At 36.8% G+C, this 16,886-nt stretch overlaps 1 protein-coding gene and 1 pseudogene across 1 annotated transcript in view; one reads left to right on the top strand and one right to left on the bottom strand.

The window, feature by feature from the left end:
- The first annotated feature begins 375 nt into the window (after positions 1–375).
- Positions 376–1,239, top strand: LOC129305600 (probable esterase D14L; annotated as a pseudogene).
- Positions 1,240–1,977: 738 nt separating this feature from the next.
- The window catches only part of LOC129305599 (rRNA biogenesis protein RRP5), a 31,227-nt gene continuing 16,318 nt past the window's right edge, over positions 1,978–16,886 (bottom strand). The window contains 20 exon segments of the mRNA XM_054945589.1: positions 1,978–2,456; positions 2,554–2,637; positions 2,725–2,955; positions 3,049–3,204; positions 3,285–3,381; positions 4,749–4,925; positions 5,037–5,398; positions 5,934–6,032; positions 6,323–6,506; positions 6,586–6,731; positions 9,151–9,199; positions 12,364–12,370; positions 14,861–15,210; positions 15,212–15,462; positions 15,465–15,511; positions 15,662–15,813; positions 15,882–15,982; positions 16,397–16,425; positions 16,428–16,453; positions 16,507–16,539. Coding sequence (XP_054801564.1) covers positions 2,349–2,456; positions 2,554–2,637; positions 2,725–2,955; positions 3,049–3,204; positions 3,285–3,381; positions 4,749–4,925; positions 5,037–5,398; positions 5,934–6,032; positions 6,323–6,506; positions 6,586–6,731; positions 9,151–9,199; positions 12,364–12,370; positions 14,861–15,210; positions 15,212–15,462; positions 15,465–15,511; positions 15,662–15,813; positions 15,882–15,982; positions 16,397–16,425; positions 16,428–16,453; positions 16,507–16,539 — 2,689 coding nt within the window. The 3' untranslated portion in view covers positions 1,978–2,348.

Raw genomic sequence — 16,886 nt, 5'->3', positions numbered from 1 at the left:
GTATGTACATACACACAATGGTATGTATAAAAAAAAAAACACGATAATGGCCTATTCGTTATGCTTATCTTAGCCGTTTTGCAAATCTTTATTTTAATAAATAAAAAAAATGTCTCGATAAAAATAGGTCATCCTTCTAAAATGGAGTACTTGCTACAGTTTTGTTCTCATCTGTTTTGATAGATGAGTCATTTTCATTCAAAAAAAGGGGTGTTTTTATTTAAAACCATTTTTTGTTAAATGAGCAGAATGCACTACTACATAAACTCTACACCTCTAGTTATTATTTCGAGTACTTTAAGATCATTTTTGTTAACCGTTACGTCAAGAAAGAAGATGGCAACACTGGGATCAAGGAGGAGGAAGCATAGTTGAATCCTGAATGCTAAAATGTAGGGAAATGGAACACAAACCTTGGTTCTGGCTCACGGATATGGCACAGACCAGACCATACGGCACCACCTTATTCCCTACCTTGCATGCTACTTCAAGATTCTGGTCTTCGACTCGGCTTTCTCACCAAATCTCAATTCTCGCGTTTATGATCCCACCAAATATGCAACTCTCAATGGTTATGCTCAAGACTTGCTGGCCCTTCTTCATCACCTAAACTTCAACAACACTGTATACATTGCTCATTCCATGTCTGCCATGATTGGATGCTTAGCTGCGACGAAGAATCCACAGCTCTTTCAACATCTCATACTACTCGGTGGTTCTCCAAGGTGATCAATCAAACTTGATGTTATTACTACTCTTCTTTTTTATCACTGTTATATTGCCCTGCAACTTCAGATTCTCTGTAGGTACCTCAATACAAAAAGACATGAAGGGGGGTTTTCAAAGATCAGAACTTGACACGATATTTGAATCAATGAAGCAAAATTTTTCAAGTTGGGCCCACAGCTTTGCTCCAATTGCTGTGGGGGTGAACGACACGAATGCTATTGCTCGGTTTGAGTGCAGTCTGGGGAGAATGAAACCAGAAGTGGCACCAAGTGTTGCTAGAACTGTTTTTGAATGACCTAAGATGGGTTCTGCCACGAGTTCTGGTGCCTTGCACAATCATTCAGTCTTAGAAAGGACAATATTGTTCCAAAATATGTTGCGCTGTACATGAAAAGAAAGCTGGGCACTCATTCCATGCTTCGGATTCTCAAAACAGAACGTCATCTTCCTCAGCTCACAGCTCACTCTTTGTTGTTGGAAGTTCTCAAGAAATCTGTGTCAATTGGGTGATCGTCATATCTCTTAAAAACAGAAAAGGTGGCCAGTTGTTATTCTCAATCGCAACTTCAAGTTTACTGTTTTTTTTTTTTTAAAGCTGTTCCTCTACTTCTGCACCTTATTCCCACAAATTCTCCCGTCACTCGTCCACCGTATCTCAAACATTTTCTACAGGTCTAAAATCATGTATGCATTTTAAGAAACAACATTTTCATAAACTTCGACCTATTACTAAAAAGTTCAAGTCACCATAGAGAGCAATACTTTGAAATATGTTCTTATTTCTTTTTCTTTCCTTTTTCCTTTTTGGTAAGGAAAAGGAACTTTCGCTGATAGCACAGCCAAATCCCTCTTTGATCATTGACAACCGTTCAATCCAAGTTTGCTTCATATGCAAAAGTTGATAATCTCTCTTTGATCATTGAAAACCTTTCAATCCAAGTTTGCTTCATATGCAAAAGTTGATAATCTCTCTTTGATCATTGAGAACCTTTCAATCCAAGTTTGCTTCATATGCAAAAGTTGATAATCAGACTTCTAACTATTTACTAAAGATGCAAAAACCACCACTGCTCAAGTTGTGGAAAGTTGCATTGTTCAGAAATCATTAATAATCTAACTCATTGGATTTCATGCAGATATAGAAGACCCATTCTAATCTTAGATCTCTATAAATTGAAATCTATGGATCAAAATACATTCGACCAGTTGGTTGTTTAGAGAAAAGGGAGGATTTAAAAAAATCTTAAATGAGTTAAAAAGTAATATAAGATGGCTAATACCATTAAACTGAAGAGAATATCACACATTTGGACAAAACGTACATAGCGCTAGTATCGTACAATTGAGAAGAAATGGATATAGAAGCCTGGCTCCTAATGTAATCCTCAATTTCAGCCAAAAATTTGCCCATCCCATCGTTTTCCCAGCAGAGGGCACGTTTGATGCATTCAGGGATCCCACAAGCTCTCGTCGATGCAGTAAGCCTATGCTGTAGATAGCGGGTTAGCAGTATAATGCAGGAGCAGTGGAATAAGCCAATAATCATACCAGGCAACAGCCGCTTCTGGTATTTTTTACTATTGCTGACAATCATGCACCACAAAACGATCAATTTTGCATCAGCCCATGGCGCTCTCGACGTATTCCATTGCTTTCTTTTTCACATATTCAATCCGTTCCTCGTCACCTTGGGACTTCTCGTACTCCAGATACTTTTTGAACAAGAACTGCAAATTAAGACAAAAAACTACCCAGTAAGGATGACAGGGAAATCAAACAAAAAAAGGGCCATCAGCAAAATTTGGATATATGAAATGTACACACTTTCATCTTTTTAGGTGGGAGGCTCAGACTAATTGCCCTCTCAAACAATGCACGGATTACATCCGAATCTTTTAGTTGAATTTCCTGCCACGTACACGAGAACACATAGTTTATAATACATAATCATATGCTGGTATAGAGAGAAGATGATGTCGTTAGAAAGGATTTGACCTGATCAAGATAAACACTCCACAAGTCTGTTCTCTTTGGGTATTCACGTAATATTCCTTCAAACATGGATCGTCCCCTATCAGGTACCCCAGCTCTAAATTCAAGAATTGCTGTCTGAGAGATGAACTTAATATGCTTATGTCGGGGAAGGCTCAACAAAGCACGATTGACAGCAGACTGATTTCCATCCTGGTTTTGCTTCAGAAGTCTTCGTACAAGCCTCAACCAAATCTAAAACCCAAACCATGTCATGACTTCACATGAATATCACATATTTGAAGGCCATGAAGAATAGGATTTTGCATTTCAAAACTCCCATAATACCTTGCATGAATGCTTAAACTTCTTTGTCATTTTATTGACAAGCTCATCAGCCAACTGATGCTGCTCGGTCCTCTCATACAATCCCAGAAGAGCTAGATAGACTTTTTTGGGATCATTATACTGCAGAGCTCTTTGGAATACTTTCATAACGGCCTCCTACAAACAGAAACTCACTGAATGATATACACATGACCACATCAACGACCAACTGCATAAAATTGTTGTCGCCCTATTACCTCTTTAGGGTTTCCAAACTCATTTTCCAAATTCAAGTAGGCCTTCCAGATATTGAGCTTCTCATTTTCTTCTCGTATGTTTATCGTCCTCAAAGCCCTTGAAAAGTACACAATATATTTAGACAGATGAATGACGAGAATATAAAGAGGAATGCTTTTTCTTCCTTTCTTCTTCTTCTTCTCGTTTTTTTTTTTGGTGGGGGGGTAAAAAGGTAATGTTCCTACCTCATTATTTCTCTAGGAAAGTATATGAGTTTCTGACTTTGAAAAAAACATGCTAGAAACATATTTCCAAGATCACGATTACCGAATATGGCAACCCTCCTAACCCCACCTACCCGCCTTCTATCCCTAAACAAAGCTAACAAGTGACGGATGATACTACAATCTGCTCACTATTACAATATCCCAACGTTAATATTGACGACAAAGGGAAGTATAAATCAGATCAAGTATCATGCAGGAGCTTTTTATCAGCCCGGAATGACACCCTACACCCTTATTTGTCTTTCTGCGTGATACGATTATCTTTGTAAGATATGACTCGGCACCAAAGTCAGTATTTTTACTGTTCAGGTGATGGATAGCATTCATGCCTAGAGGTTTTTTTATTATCCTATCAGCAATCTACAACCCATCTTGGATAGAGATCTTATAGATTTGACGATGCAGCAGATTTTATCTTGCCCACAAGAGAATACATTAACATAATATACTAATTTGTTCTGAATGAAAATTTAGTACCAAGGACTTTAAAATAGCTAGTTTAGCTAGAATAATCAGCTGTGAAAAAAGTTACATTGCGAATAGTCTAAAAAACTCGGAACATTTAATTTAGGCGTATGGGTTTACATGCCTAGAAAGTTGGCTACAATTACACAGAAAATGTGTCCGTGATTTGGAATTTAAGATGTGCTAACAATCACTAAAGAAACAGCTTAGAAATCAAGGAAAACAGAAAGAAATTGGGTATCAAAGAGACACTGAAATATGTGAAACCTCTATTCTGCTACCATGGCTAGGCAATAAAAGTTGATCCTTACATCTTCAGAAGATCACATATCCTGATTTAGATAAAAACTGAATCATATATATAGATATATATTAAATTCAGGCCTTCCTTTTATGTTTAAACTGCATTTAGTTAAATATTGAACATCCCACACATACACACACTGCTCAATAATTGACCAAAATAGACAACTACAAGTATTAGAAAATGTTAAGGATCTTAATCCAGATTTATGAAATCAAATGAGTCTTATGAGAATTTAAACATCCAAAACCAAAACTCAACCATAGGATTTTACGATGCATTTAGTATGATAATGTGGGGGTGCATGTAAACTGTTGAGGTAGTTAAACAATTCACACGCAACCGCACAACATCTATCATCATTTAGCAAGTATGGATCAGACTGAATTGCAGAATAGCTAACAAATGGGCTAATAATTGTGAAATACCTCTCAGCAATTGAGCGGGCTTTCTCAATATCAGCCATGGAAATCATTAAATCCATGTATTTTATCCAGATAAAACTGTTATTTGGAGAGCTTCTAACCATCTTTTCAAATTCATCAGCAGTCCTTGGTATGTCCTCTTCCAGCAGTCTTTCCTCTGCAGCCCTTATTTCTTTCTCCCTGTAGATTACAGAGCTAATTATTACAGATTGAAAAGGAAAACAGCAAATGGAGAGAAATCAACACTGCTCAGCAGAGCAAAAACCATGTAACTATGATAACTGTATCAACCTCTCTCTGATTTCTTTTTTCTTTGCACGCTTCTTTTCCTTTTCATCTATAGTGTCTTCTTTCGCATGATTTTGGCTAGTAGTGTTATCTACATCAAACTGATCAAGGTCCTCAAGATTAACATCAAGAGGAAGAATGGACGCCCTTGCTTCTGCTTGTGAAAAATTCAGACACCGATTATTTTCATCTTCAATATTCATAATTTGAGTGTCAAGCAAACTGCTATACATTGGAGCAATAGACTTTAGTTTATCCGAAAAGCATGCATCCGATTCTTGTTCTAAAGAAGCTTCAAGCGCAGAATCATCTCTCATGTATGAATTCTTCATTCCCAAAGCAATCCGTTTTCTTTCTTCATCTACCTGGTCATACATGTCAGGAAATTGCAAGAAATAATCAGCACCACAATCTCCACTAATAAGGCAATGAAACTACCTGTTGTAAGATAACCCAAGGGGATGTCGATCATAATCATAAATAGTCTTAAAGTTTGTAGGAAATGTATGCAGTTCTATAAATGTTCCAGAATCTAATTATGGAGTGAAAGATGTAAAGATCAACCAAACAACCATTAGATCAGTCTCCTTTTAGAGAAGGGGAGAACTAATGTCTGACAAGGAGTCAATTATAATAATGCATTCACTATGATGATAGTAATGTAAATTTAGATGTTAAGGAATATACTTCAAAATACAACACTCTTCTCCTGAACAATTAACGATATTCAATGGTTTTCCCTCATTTCTGGTAAATGCTACAGATTTTTCACTACATGATTCTAAGAATTCTGAATACCATGCTTCTGCCCCTGATTACACTAAAGCATTCATAGTTGACAACAAAAGTAAGGTGACCAAAAAGAGCCTAGAAATTTTGAAGCTGCTGTTCTCAAATTACCTTCAATATTCGTGCATTTACTTTCTCTCCAGCTTTAAACTTCGTGTCTATTTTGTCAATATGATCATCAGAAATCTCTGATACATGGCATAATCCAACCTAGGTAATCGAAAGAACACAGTAAAATGAGATCACATGATCCAACCACTTTAATCCATACCTGTCAGAATATAATTTAATACAAAATATAATCAGACATTGTTTGGATGGAGTTGTGAGCTGACCATCCAAATCGAGCGATCAACAGGTCATAAAATTAGAAGATGATATCAAGTTGTGAAAATTGGAAAGTTAAACAGTGCCAAAAATATACAACTATTCATTTCATTTTACAAATAAGACTATATTACATTGACCACAAATGACTGAAGGAAGTGGATTTAGTGTACCATGTTTGTGTTGTCAATTGCAATGAATAGACCATATGGCTCCACTCGCTTAACCCTGCCAGATATAATATCTCCCACGTGAAATTTACTGAAATCAACAATATCAGAATTGGTTCGACTGGTACCATCTGATTTCTTCAATGTAACTTCAACATGATTTGAAAGAGGATCCACAGATAACACCCTGCAAAAGATTGACTAAGTACATTTCTCCATTCATCTTGTGTCAGAAAATAGGAGGATAAGACAGGCTGATTACTTACCTTCCCGTTACAAGCTTTCCCACAGGAAATTCATTTTCAGGATCTTTAATATATATATCAGATAGGTTTGACAGAAGAATCCTGGCATCAATCTTTCGTGAGAGCAAAATGAAGCATCCTTTTGGAGAGACATTTTTTACATAACCCTAGAATGGCCAAAGAAAAACATAATTAAATTCGATGGCCCAATATTTAAGGGGAAACAAGCAAAAATGGAACAAAACACATATCCTACTAGGTGAACTCAGCTACATGAATTATATGATGTCTTGTGCTCTATCATTTACTAAGGTTTTAGGAATGTTAACTAAGAGGTCTCAGTCAGGACTCAAAACTATCCATTCCACTCTACTTAATGGTGTCTGCCGCAGTCTTCTTTGTACATGTTCAAACCATCTCAAATAATTTTCTACTAATTTCCCCTCAATAGATGCTACACCCAATTTTTCTTGTATATACGCATATTAGATTTATCTTTACGTGCATGCTCACACATCTATCTCAACATTCTCTTCTATACTACTCCAATTTTATGCTCCTGCTATCTCTTTAAAACCTAGCATTTACTACCATATAACACAGTTGACCTTGTGGCAGTTCAATAAACTTCCTTTTAAATTTATTAGGTACTTTTTGATCACAAATAACTTCTTTTAACTTTTTTCCAATTAAACTAGCCAACTTATGTCCCATGTACACCATCCCCATCAATTTTCCCATAATGTTGAATAATAACTCTCAAATATTTAAACTTTTCACTTAAGGTATAATTTGATATCTCAATTTCACTTCCAAATTACTATTGACTGGCCTCTTATCAAAACTACAACGCAAATATTCCATCTTACTCCTACTCAAGTAGAAACTTTTCAACTCTAATGTTTTCATCCATAACTCAAGTTTGCAATTAATCTCTTCTCTCGTCTCCACAATAATAACTACATCATCCACAAAAAGTAAATACTCAGTCAATACATCTAAGACCAAGTCAAACAAATAAAAACTCAAATATGATCCATGATGTAGTCTAATTTTTATAGGAAAGTAATTTGTTTCACTGCCAAACATTCATATACTAGTTGTTGCCACCTCACACATATCTGGTATAGCTCTAATATAGATAACTCGGACTCCCTTCTTTTTCAAGGCTTTTCAAAGTACTTCTCTCGATATACATTCGTAAGCTTTTTTCAAATCAACGAAAACAATGTGTAAATCTTTACCTTTGCATCGATACTTTTCCATTAATCTTCTTAGTAGATAAATCGCTTTTGTAGTTGCTTTACCAGGCATGAAGCCGGATTGATTTTCAGAAATACCAGTATCCAATCTCAACCTATGCTCAATTTCTTTGTGTGACTCATAAGTTTAATCCCTCAGTAGTTTGCAAAATTTTGAATATCCCTTTTATTTTTGTAAATAGGAACTAAAGTGCTTCTCCTTGTTCAAACAACATTCAATATTAGGTTCTTGAAATTTGAACTAAATAAGCTAAAGTTAGCTAAAAATATAATATAATATAATACTGATTTTAGCGACAGAAGTTGACTGAACTTTGAACCAAACAGAGCTGGGAAATCACATTGAATGACTGATTCTTAAAAAATCTGCAGACAGGAAATAAATTTTAAATAGTTTTTAGATAGTATGATAGAACCTCCTGTTCTAGTGAGCTTAATGCAAACACAAGACATAGAATAAAATAGATTTCTCAATAAGGATTTTTATTTTTAAATGAAACCATTGCCAAACTGTAGTATTTGACATTTTTTAATTAAAAAAGAAAAGAAGAAATACTATCATTAAAAGGACAAATGAGGGATTACACAAGGGGATGATACATTTAAAAAAAAAAAAACAACCCTGATGTGAAGCTTCTTAATAAAGGGGGAAATTAAGGGAGCTTAGTGTAGCTCACTCAAAAGGAAAACAAGATCACAATCGCCAAATAGCTCTCAATCTCTCTTCAAAGGGAAACTCGAGAGAAATAAAGATGTGCATGTGAAGGACCTGAAGCTGACAGTTTGGTTTTAGTAGGAGAAAGAGAGATGGACAAAATGGGCCTGGAAGCAGGGAGCCCAAATCTATATCAGATGATGAGGTGGCAGGAGAGGAGGACAAAAATAGTGGTAACTACAGATTCCTTGGGTGTGAGACTGGCAAGGAGAGCAAGGCCATTGTGGACGATGTTGGCTAGCAGTACCAGGAGGCAAGCAAGATTTTGGCGGGAGACTTTCTAGCCTCTTGAACCAGAGAGGGACTATCTTATTTTCTTATTTATTTTTGTTTCTTTGAGATAAACTAAGGTGAGCATCTCCACCCCTCAGTCTGTTTGGAAAAAAACTTAGCTATTATACACAAATAAAACTGAGATTCTGAGTGTTATAGAGGTTTCATCAAAATTCAATTAGTCTAACGGTCAATGTGATATCAACAACTTAAGATTTCACGATATATACTTGTCAATGGACATAACATTAAAGAAACTACTATAAACTAAAGAAAAGACGAAAGTGCACTAAAAAATGCTATTTAAGAGATAGAAGAACAAGAATTATCCAGCACCTGTACCACCATATCAGGATGAAGATCCTCAATCTTCTCAACATGTTTGCTACCAGTAGACCTGGAAAAACAAGAAACAACCATAATGATTTTCACTTTCATTAAGATCGGAGAATATTAAAGCATCTAAAATCACACAATTTCAACATATTTTCACCCTTAGACCACAACAAATCATCTATATATTTTAACAAGATGAACTAATCAGAATTTAAGCAATGAAGAGCCACATGTTAAACCCTTACAGCGCAGTATTTTGAAGACTGATAGATAGACATTGTAAACAGAAAGCTGCACTTGGTATAGCTCCCAACAGGATATAACCACATATGTCATGGGTAATGCAAGTTGAATCAACATTATAATTTTTGCCCGTTTTCAGTTGGGTCTGTCAGACTCTGATGCCAACAAAAAGAACAATCCACTTGTAAATATTAATTTTTTCTTTTAAAAAGGGCTAAATGAGTCTTTCTAAATGTGTCTATCCAAAGGCCCTTAAATGAAAGTGACTTGTAAGAACAAATTTAAGGAGGGGGGCTCCCTATGTAAGAACAAATTTGAGGAAGGGGGCTCCCTTCTCATTTGGATAAGAAATTTGAAAGGGAGGGGAGCCCCTACCCTCTAAGTTGGGGGATTTTGGAGGAGAGGAAGCATTTTAACTATCTTCCCTTGAACCAAACAAGATATGTAGGAATTTGGCAATAATTATAATAATATTATGTAAATATTAGAATTAAATAGGGCAGATTCGTCATTTATTTGTTTCCTTTTTTCTTCTTTTGTATCCCTGATTTTTCAGCCTCTAAGTTAATGGGCCTGATTGTACTTTGCTGTATATATTTCTCCTCCTCCATTGAGATGAATACGATTGAGAAAAGTATTCAAAAAACCCACATGGCATCAGAGCTATGGTTTGAAAAAGCTGCGATGCTGAATCAGTGAGTGACTTCGAATCGGTGGCCTCATCTTCCGTCAGCTGCTGCAACTCTAAGACCTTCTTCCAGCATGATGGAGACACCACGTCTGGAATCAAAGGAATCGCCCAAGTTTGCTTTGCGCCAAGTCACAGCGTCCACTCTTGAAGGTTTGATAGTCTTGAGCCAAACGATTATACTTGAGAAACTCAATGGAGAAAACTAATGTGAATAGGCCTAGTCAATGAAGCTAGCGATTGAAGGTCGAGGTAAACTTGGGTACATCTTGGTGAATTCTCAATACCAGATTCAAAAAATCTGACAACCATGAAACTCTAGAAATTATAAACCTCCATGGTTTCATCTTGGCTCGTTAACACCATGCTTCCTATGATCAAGAAGAGCTTTATGTTCCTTCCCACAGCTCATGAAATAAGGGACACCATTTGTGAAGCTTGCTCCGATAGGGAAAATGCATCACAAGGGTTTGAAATCAAAACAACGCTTTAGGAGTTGAAACAGCAGTCATAAAGTCTAAGTGACTACTATCCCGAGAAGGTATCTCTCTGGCAAGAACTTGATTTGAATACTGATGAAGAGTGGAGATGTGCTGATGATGCTATTCAATTTCACAAGTGAGTGGAGATAGAATGCTTGTTCGAATTCTTGCAGGTCTAAATTCTAATCTTGATGATTGTGAGTGGTCGAATCTAAGTCTGAAACCCTTACCTTCAGTCCGTGAAGCATTCGCTATTGTTAGAAGGGAAGCTTCAAGATGTAAAGTGATGCTGAAAGATGATTCTTTTCCTTAGACAAATACAACTGAGTCATCTACACTTACTGTTCGTGTCATAGATCAGAAAAATAACAAAGGGATACCAATCTGTGAACATTGCAAGAAAATAGGCCACACCAAAGACACTTGCTGGGACCTTCATGGTAAACTACCAAACTAGAAGCCTAAGAGAGGCAAAGGTCAAGGATATTTTGCTGAAGCATCCAAAAATGAGGAACCAAGTCCAACAAATTCACTACAAGACAATCAAATTAGTAAACTAGTGGAGATGCTAACAGCACTATAGGGCAATCAACAACCACGTCACTAGCAATGCTGCTCACTAGTTGTAAGAGAGGTAAGAGAGGTAATTTTCAAAGGCACTGGCCATTATTAAAGGTATGAGTTCTGGACATTGTTGGATTGTTGATTCTGGTGCTTCCAATTACATGACTAATGACATTACATTATTTACCTCTTATACTACTTGTAATAAAAGAATTACTATAACCATTGCGGATGCTACTGACTCTGTGGTCGTTGGTACTAGTAGTATTAAGTTGTCACCCACTCACACTCAATAATGTGCTTTATGTTCCAAATTTGAAGTGTAGTTTACTATCAGTAAGTCAATTAGCTTGAGAAGAAAGATGCTATGCTAGCATAGGACATAGAACTTGTAATAAAATGTCCCTCCCTAAGACTAGTGAATTGGAGTTATGGCACAAACGCTTAGGACATCCTAATTTTCATTCTATGTCTCAAATGTTTCCTTCAATTTGTTCAAATAAAGACTGCTCACAATTTCATTGCAAATCTTGTGAACTTGCCAAACATCATAAAGCATCCTTTCCTCGCCTGAGTACCATGCATCCTAACCTTTAATGTCATACACAGTGACTTGTAGAGCCCCTCTCGCACTCCCAACCAAACACACTCCAAATGATTCATAACCTTCATTGACGATCACACACTTGTAAGTTAGGTGTTCTTACTGAAAGATAAAACTGATGTTTACCAAACTTTCATTGATTTTTATCACATGATCCAAACTCAATTTCAAACGAACATTAAAATTCTCCATATTGACAATGGTACTGAGTACTTCAACAAATCCCCATCAAATTTTCTCGCTAGTCATGGCATCATCCGTTAAAGCAACTGCCTTCACAGTGCACAACAAATGGAATTGCAAACGAAAAAATAGGCACATTCTTGAAACTGCACATGCTCTCATGTTCAGCAATAACGTCCCAAAGTACTATTGGATGATGCTATTCTTACAGCTATTTTTCTTATCAATCACTTGCCTAGCAAAACCTTGTACTCCAAAACTCCTTTACAAGTTCTTCACTCTACCTATACTCTTCCTTACCTTGAGAATACTTTACCCTTGAGAGTCTTTGGTTGCACAACATATGTTCATCTTTATCATGGGACTAAACTTGACCCTAAGGCCGTTCGCTGCATATTTCTTGGCTACTTTGCCTCTCAAAAGGGATACAAATGCTTTGATCCCACTACCAAATGTCTTCATGTCACATGTGATGTACCTTCCATGAACATGTCCCGTACTACACCTCGTCTTCAATTTAGGGGGAGAGTTGGCATGAATTTCAGACCACTATCATCCTTAATAATGTGATCCCTAAACTTGAACCATCTACATTTGAACCTGAGCATATTATGAACATTGCGAATGAGTCTATAACTCCTCATAATGAAACTAGCTCCACAGAAAAATCTAATCCAGGGGGAGTCATTGAGCCATCTATCAAGGTCTATACTCGGAAACATAAGACAGGTAATATGTCCAAGGCTCCTAGTACTCACCAAGAATCTAAACCAGCAGTAGATCCAATGGAGAATGGAGCAAATATAGATAGCGGTGGGAAGATGATTGGGCAAGAAGGAGATGTGGCAGACAAATTGGATCTTCCTATTGCGATAAGGAAGAAACCTAGATCTTGCACATGACATCCTACAGAAAGGTTTGTTTCCTATCAAGCCCTCTCCTCAAAGTATTGTGCTTTTATTATTCACCTTGATAGTGTCTGGGTAAAAAGCAATATAGATGAGGCTATGTCTGTACTTGAGTGGCAATAAGCAGTGATAGAGGAAATGGAGGCCCTAGAAAGGAATGACACCTGGGTCATTGGTGATCTTCCTAAAGGAAGAAAACTAGTCAGTTGTAAATGGGTGTTTACTCCAAAATACAATGTAGATGGGAGTCTTGATAAATACAAGGCTAGACTTGTGGCCCAAGGGGTTCTCAAGTCTATGGGACAGGCTACACTAAGACCTTTACCCTGGTAGCTAAGCTCAATACAGTGAGAATCCTATTGCCTCTAGCAGCCAATCTGGATTGGCCTCATACACCAGTTGGATGTGAAGAATGCCCTCCTCAATGGAGAACTCGAGGAAGAGGTTTACATGAAATTGCCTCCGGTGTTCCCTAGGAAACCGAATCAAGTGTGCAAGTTGAAGAAATCACTATATGGGCTGAAACAATCTCTTCGGGCATGGTTTGAAAGTTCACACGCGTCTTGAAAAAAACAGGAATACGCTCAGGGACCAAGTGATCACATGTTCTTTAAACATCAAAATGGTAAGGTAACTGTTTTTAGCAGTTTATGTTTATGACATAGTACTTACAAGAGACAACCTAGAGGAGATTGAACATATCAAGGCCGCTCTTCCTCAAGAATTCAAAATAAAAGATCTCAGGAAGCTGAGATATTTTCTTGGGATAGAGGTTGCTTGGTCAAAGAAAGGGATTTACATCTCTCAAAAGAAGTACATTTTAGATCTCCTAAAGGAGATTGGCATGTTAGGATACAAACCTAGTGACACTCCTATTAGAGTGGAAAAAAATAGTGATGAAAAGGACTTGCAAGTCAGTAGTAGACATAGGGTGATATCAACACATGGTTCAAAAGTTAATATATTTATCTCACACCCAACCGATATTGTTCCTTTGCAGTTAGTGTGGTCAGCCAGCACTCTCATGATCCAAAACAAAAACACTTGAATGAAGTGTACCAGATTCTCAAATACTTGAAAGGATCTCCAAGTCGTGGGCTTTTATTCAAGAAGTCTAAAAACGAAATGTGGAAATTTTTACAGATGCAGACTGGGCAGGTGATCAGGAGGATAGAAAATCCACTTCTAGATACTATACATTTGTCTGGGGCAATCTAGTCACATAGAGAAGTAAGAAACAAAGTGTAGTAGCAAGGAGTAGTGTGGAGGCTGAATTTAGAGAAGTTGCGTTTGGAATATGTCAAGGTATATGGCTGAAGCGAGTGCTTGAAGAGTTGAAGAAGAGTGTGAGCCAACCTATCAGGCTTCACTCAGACAACATGGCTGCTATTAACATCTCTCATAACCCCGGTCAACATGATAGAACTAAATATGTTAAAATTGATTAGAACTTCATAAGAGAAAAGATTGATGATGGCATAATTAGTATTACCTATGTTCCTTCCAAGGAACAAACAGCAAATATTCTCACCAAAGGACTACCTCAAGATAAATTCAAGTTTTGTTGGCAAGTTGGACATGATTAACATTTATGATCCAACTTAAGTGGGAGCGTAGGAATTGGCAATAATTATAATAGTATTCTATAAATATTAGAATTAAATAGGATACATTAGTCATCTATTTGTTTTCCTTTTTTTCTTCTTTTGTATCCCTTATTTTTTGGCCTAAGTTAATGGGCTGATTGTATTTTGCTGTATATATTTCTCCTCCTCCATTGAGATGAATACAATTGAGAAAAAGTATTCAAAAAACCCACAAGATATTATTAAAATCCCTCTCCTCCCCTTCATTGAACCAAAGTGATACTCACATACTAGGTACTTGCATCGAAGTATTATAAGTATACTAAGCCTTTCCAATTAATAACAGTCATATATAACTACCTATAATTGTACAAAGTATACTATAGGCAATATCAAATAAATTATTAACAGATCAAAGTTCACAGCTTCATTCTTTCTCTAAGTCCAAGTACTTACTCAATGTTTTAGTATTTCTTTGGCATTCTGAGAAAGCATCTGATCTGAAGACCGAAATGACAAGTCAACATGAACAGTACCCTTGACAGAGTGGCTGACTTCAAGAACCACAGATTTGACAAACTGTCCTATGTGATATCCAGACAATGGGTCAGGCACCCATGTTTCTGCAAGTTCAGTAAAGTGTACTCTTCCATATGTATGAGGACCAACTTGGACAAGCAATCCACCAACACCTGGAATAATTTTAGAAATTCTTTCACCCAAAACATCTCCTTCATGAATGTAAGCTGTAATATCCTCATTCGGAACATCTGCTTGTCGATCATCTATTTGATTGTCATGTCATTACCAGTTCTTTGATGTAGAGTAGGAAAGGGTCGTAAATCAACCGCAACAACTTCTTCTCCTTGTTGATACTCAGAATATAACCAGAAACAGGTTGTCCCACATAAAATCGATTCTGGAAATCCTCAAGCTCATTGGGTTCACAAGAACTGTCAAGTATATAAAGCTGGGCCCTCACACTTCGAGATACTGTTAACCAGATCCATTCACTTTCCACTTTATATACATAACCAGTGACACATTGCCCAGTTTTGAGAATTCAAAATTTTCACTAATAGTGTCTACCATATCACTGGTACCTGGAAGTTGAAAATAATGAATTAAGTCACTTAAAAATTAGTTCCATATAACATAAAATATTACTATAAATCACCATAATGGCTTTCAGGTAAGAGAGAGCTGTTGAAGTAAAAAATTTGAACAAGTAGAAAGTAATCATAAAAACAAACCTGCAAGCCTTTTAGGTCTGACCGACAGTTCCCACAGCAAGGCCTTCCTATGGTTTGTCAGATTCATTACGTTTGCAACAATCCTTGCTGTCACTGTTTGCCCAATTTTATAGCTAGCAACAGGGTTTTCCAAAACATTTTATATCATGCACCTGCAGAGGTAGAAAACCAGCAAATAAAATATCAATTTGCATACATATGGCATATTAAAATAGTTTACATATCAGATATAAAAATAAAAATTCCCTCCGTTATGTGAACCCTACCACGTAGAGCAACTCCAAACTTCAGTTTCAGCTCAAGAGGCTTGATTTCTGTGATCTGTACAACAGAAGTTATTCAAAAAGAAAAATCATGTGATAGAAGTATCAGAGATGGGCAAGTTAATACAGCATGTAAGTCTGCTAGCAGCTCAGCCAAGCTGGTAAGGAATCTAAACTAACTCCTAATAAACATTACACAACAGAGGGGCATTGATGCGGTTAGTGAATGAAATTCTCATTCTTTCGCATCTCTTCTATTCTATTCTTCTTCTGATCATTATGACACTTTCATATCCCCCTCTGGGGGGTCAGTGTATCAAACATTGCAACCAACAAAAAATCAGCAATAAAAACATTGAGCTCATCAGGTTCCAAATATCTTTACGAGTCAATATGCTATGAGAAACCCTCCTCATGCATCAAAAGACACTAAACCACACACACACAGTTGAAATAAAATAGATTTAATTACCTCTGCCTGAACCAGAGATCCAACTTTTTATAACTAGACTTCTTGGCTCTTTTAGAACTAGGAGCTCCATTGACCTCACTGAGAAGCAAAAGCCACCTTCCTGAAGTTTCTAGGCTTGGAAGACCATCACAATTGCAATGACACTGAGACCAAGTAAACCATTTTAAGTATAAGCTCTTGTACGAAGCATCACCAATCAATTATAAACAAACTAAGCACATGATTTATTAGGGGGAAAATGTCTGCAGGCTCATGGAGGTAACTATACTAAAAATGAGACTACTTCAAAAAGGAGTGAGTAGATGACATTTCAGGATTACAAGTTATCCTCCAGCAGTGGACAAATACTGTAAATATCATGAAGACAAGGCCAACAAATTGATGCACATGCATTTAATGCATCCAAAGATGTGGGGAAGAAATCATATAAAAATTAAACACAGACATAGCCAAAACCACGCATTATTATAATCACTTCATAACTTCAATT

Source organism: Prosopis cineraria, unplaced genomic scaffold (genome assembly GCF_029017545.1).
Source record: "Prosopis cineraria cultivar Desert tree isolate PC_DT_omini unplaced genomic scaffold, ASM2901754v1 PC3, whole genome shotgun sequence".
Classification (NCBI taxonomy): domain Eukaryota; kingdom Viridiplantae; phylum Streptophyta; class Magnoliopsida; order Fabales; family Fabaceae; genus Prosopis; species Prosopis cineraria.
The sequence above is the reverse complement of the archived record's forward strand: the minus strand, read 5'-3'. Positions and strand labels throughout refer to the sequence as shown.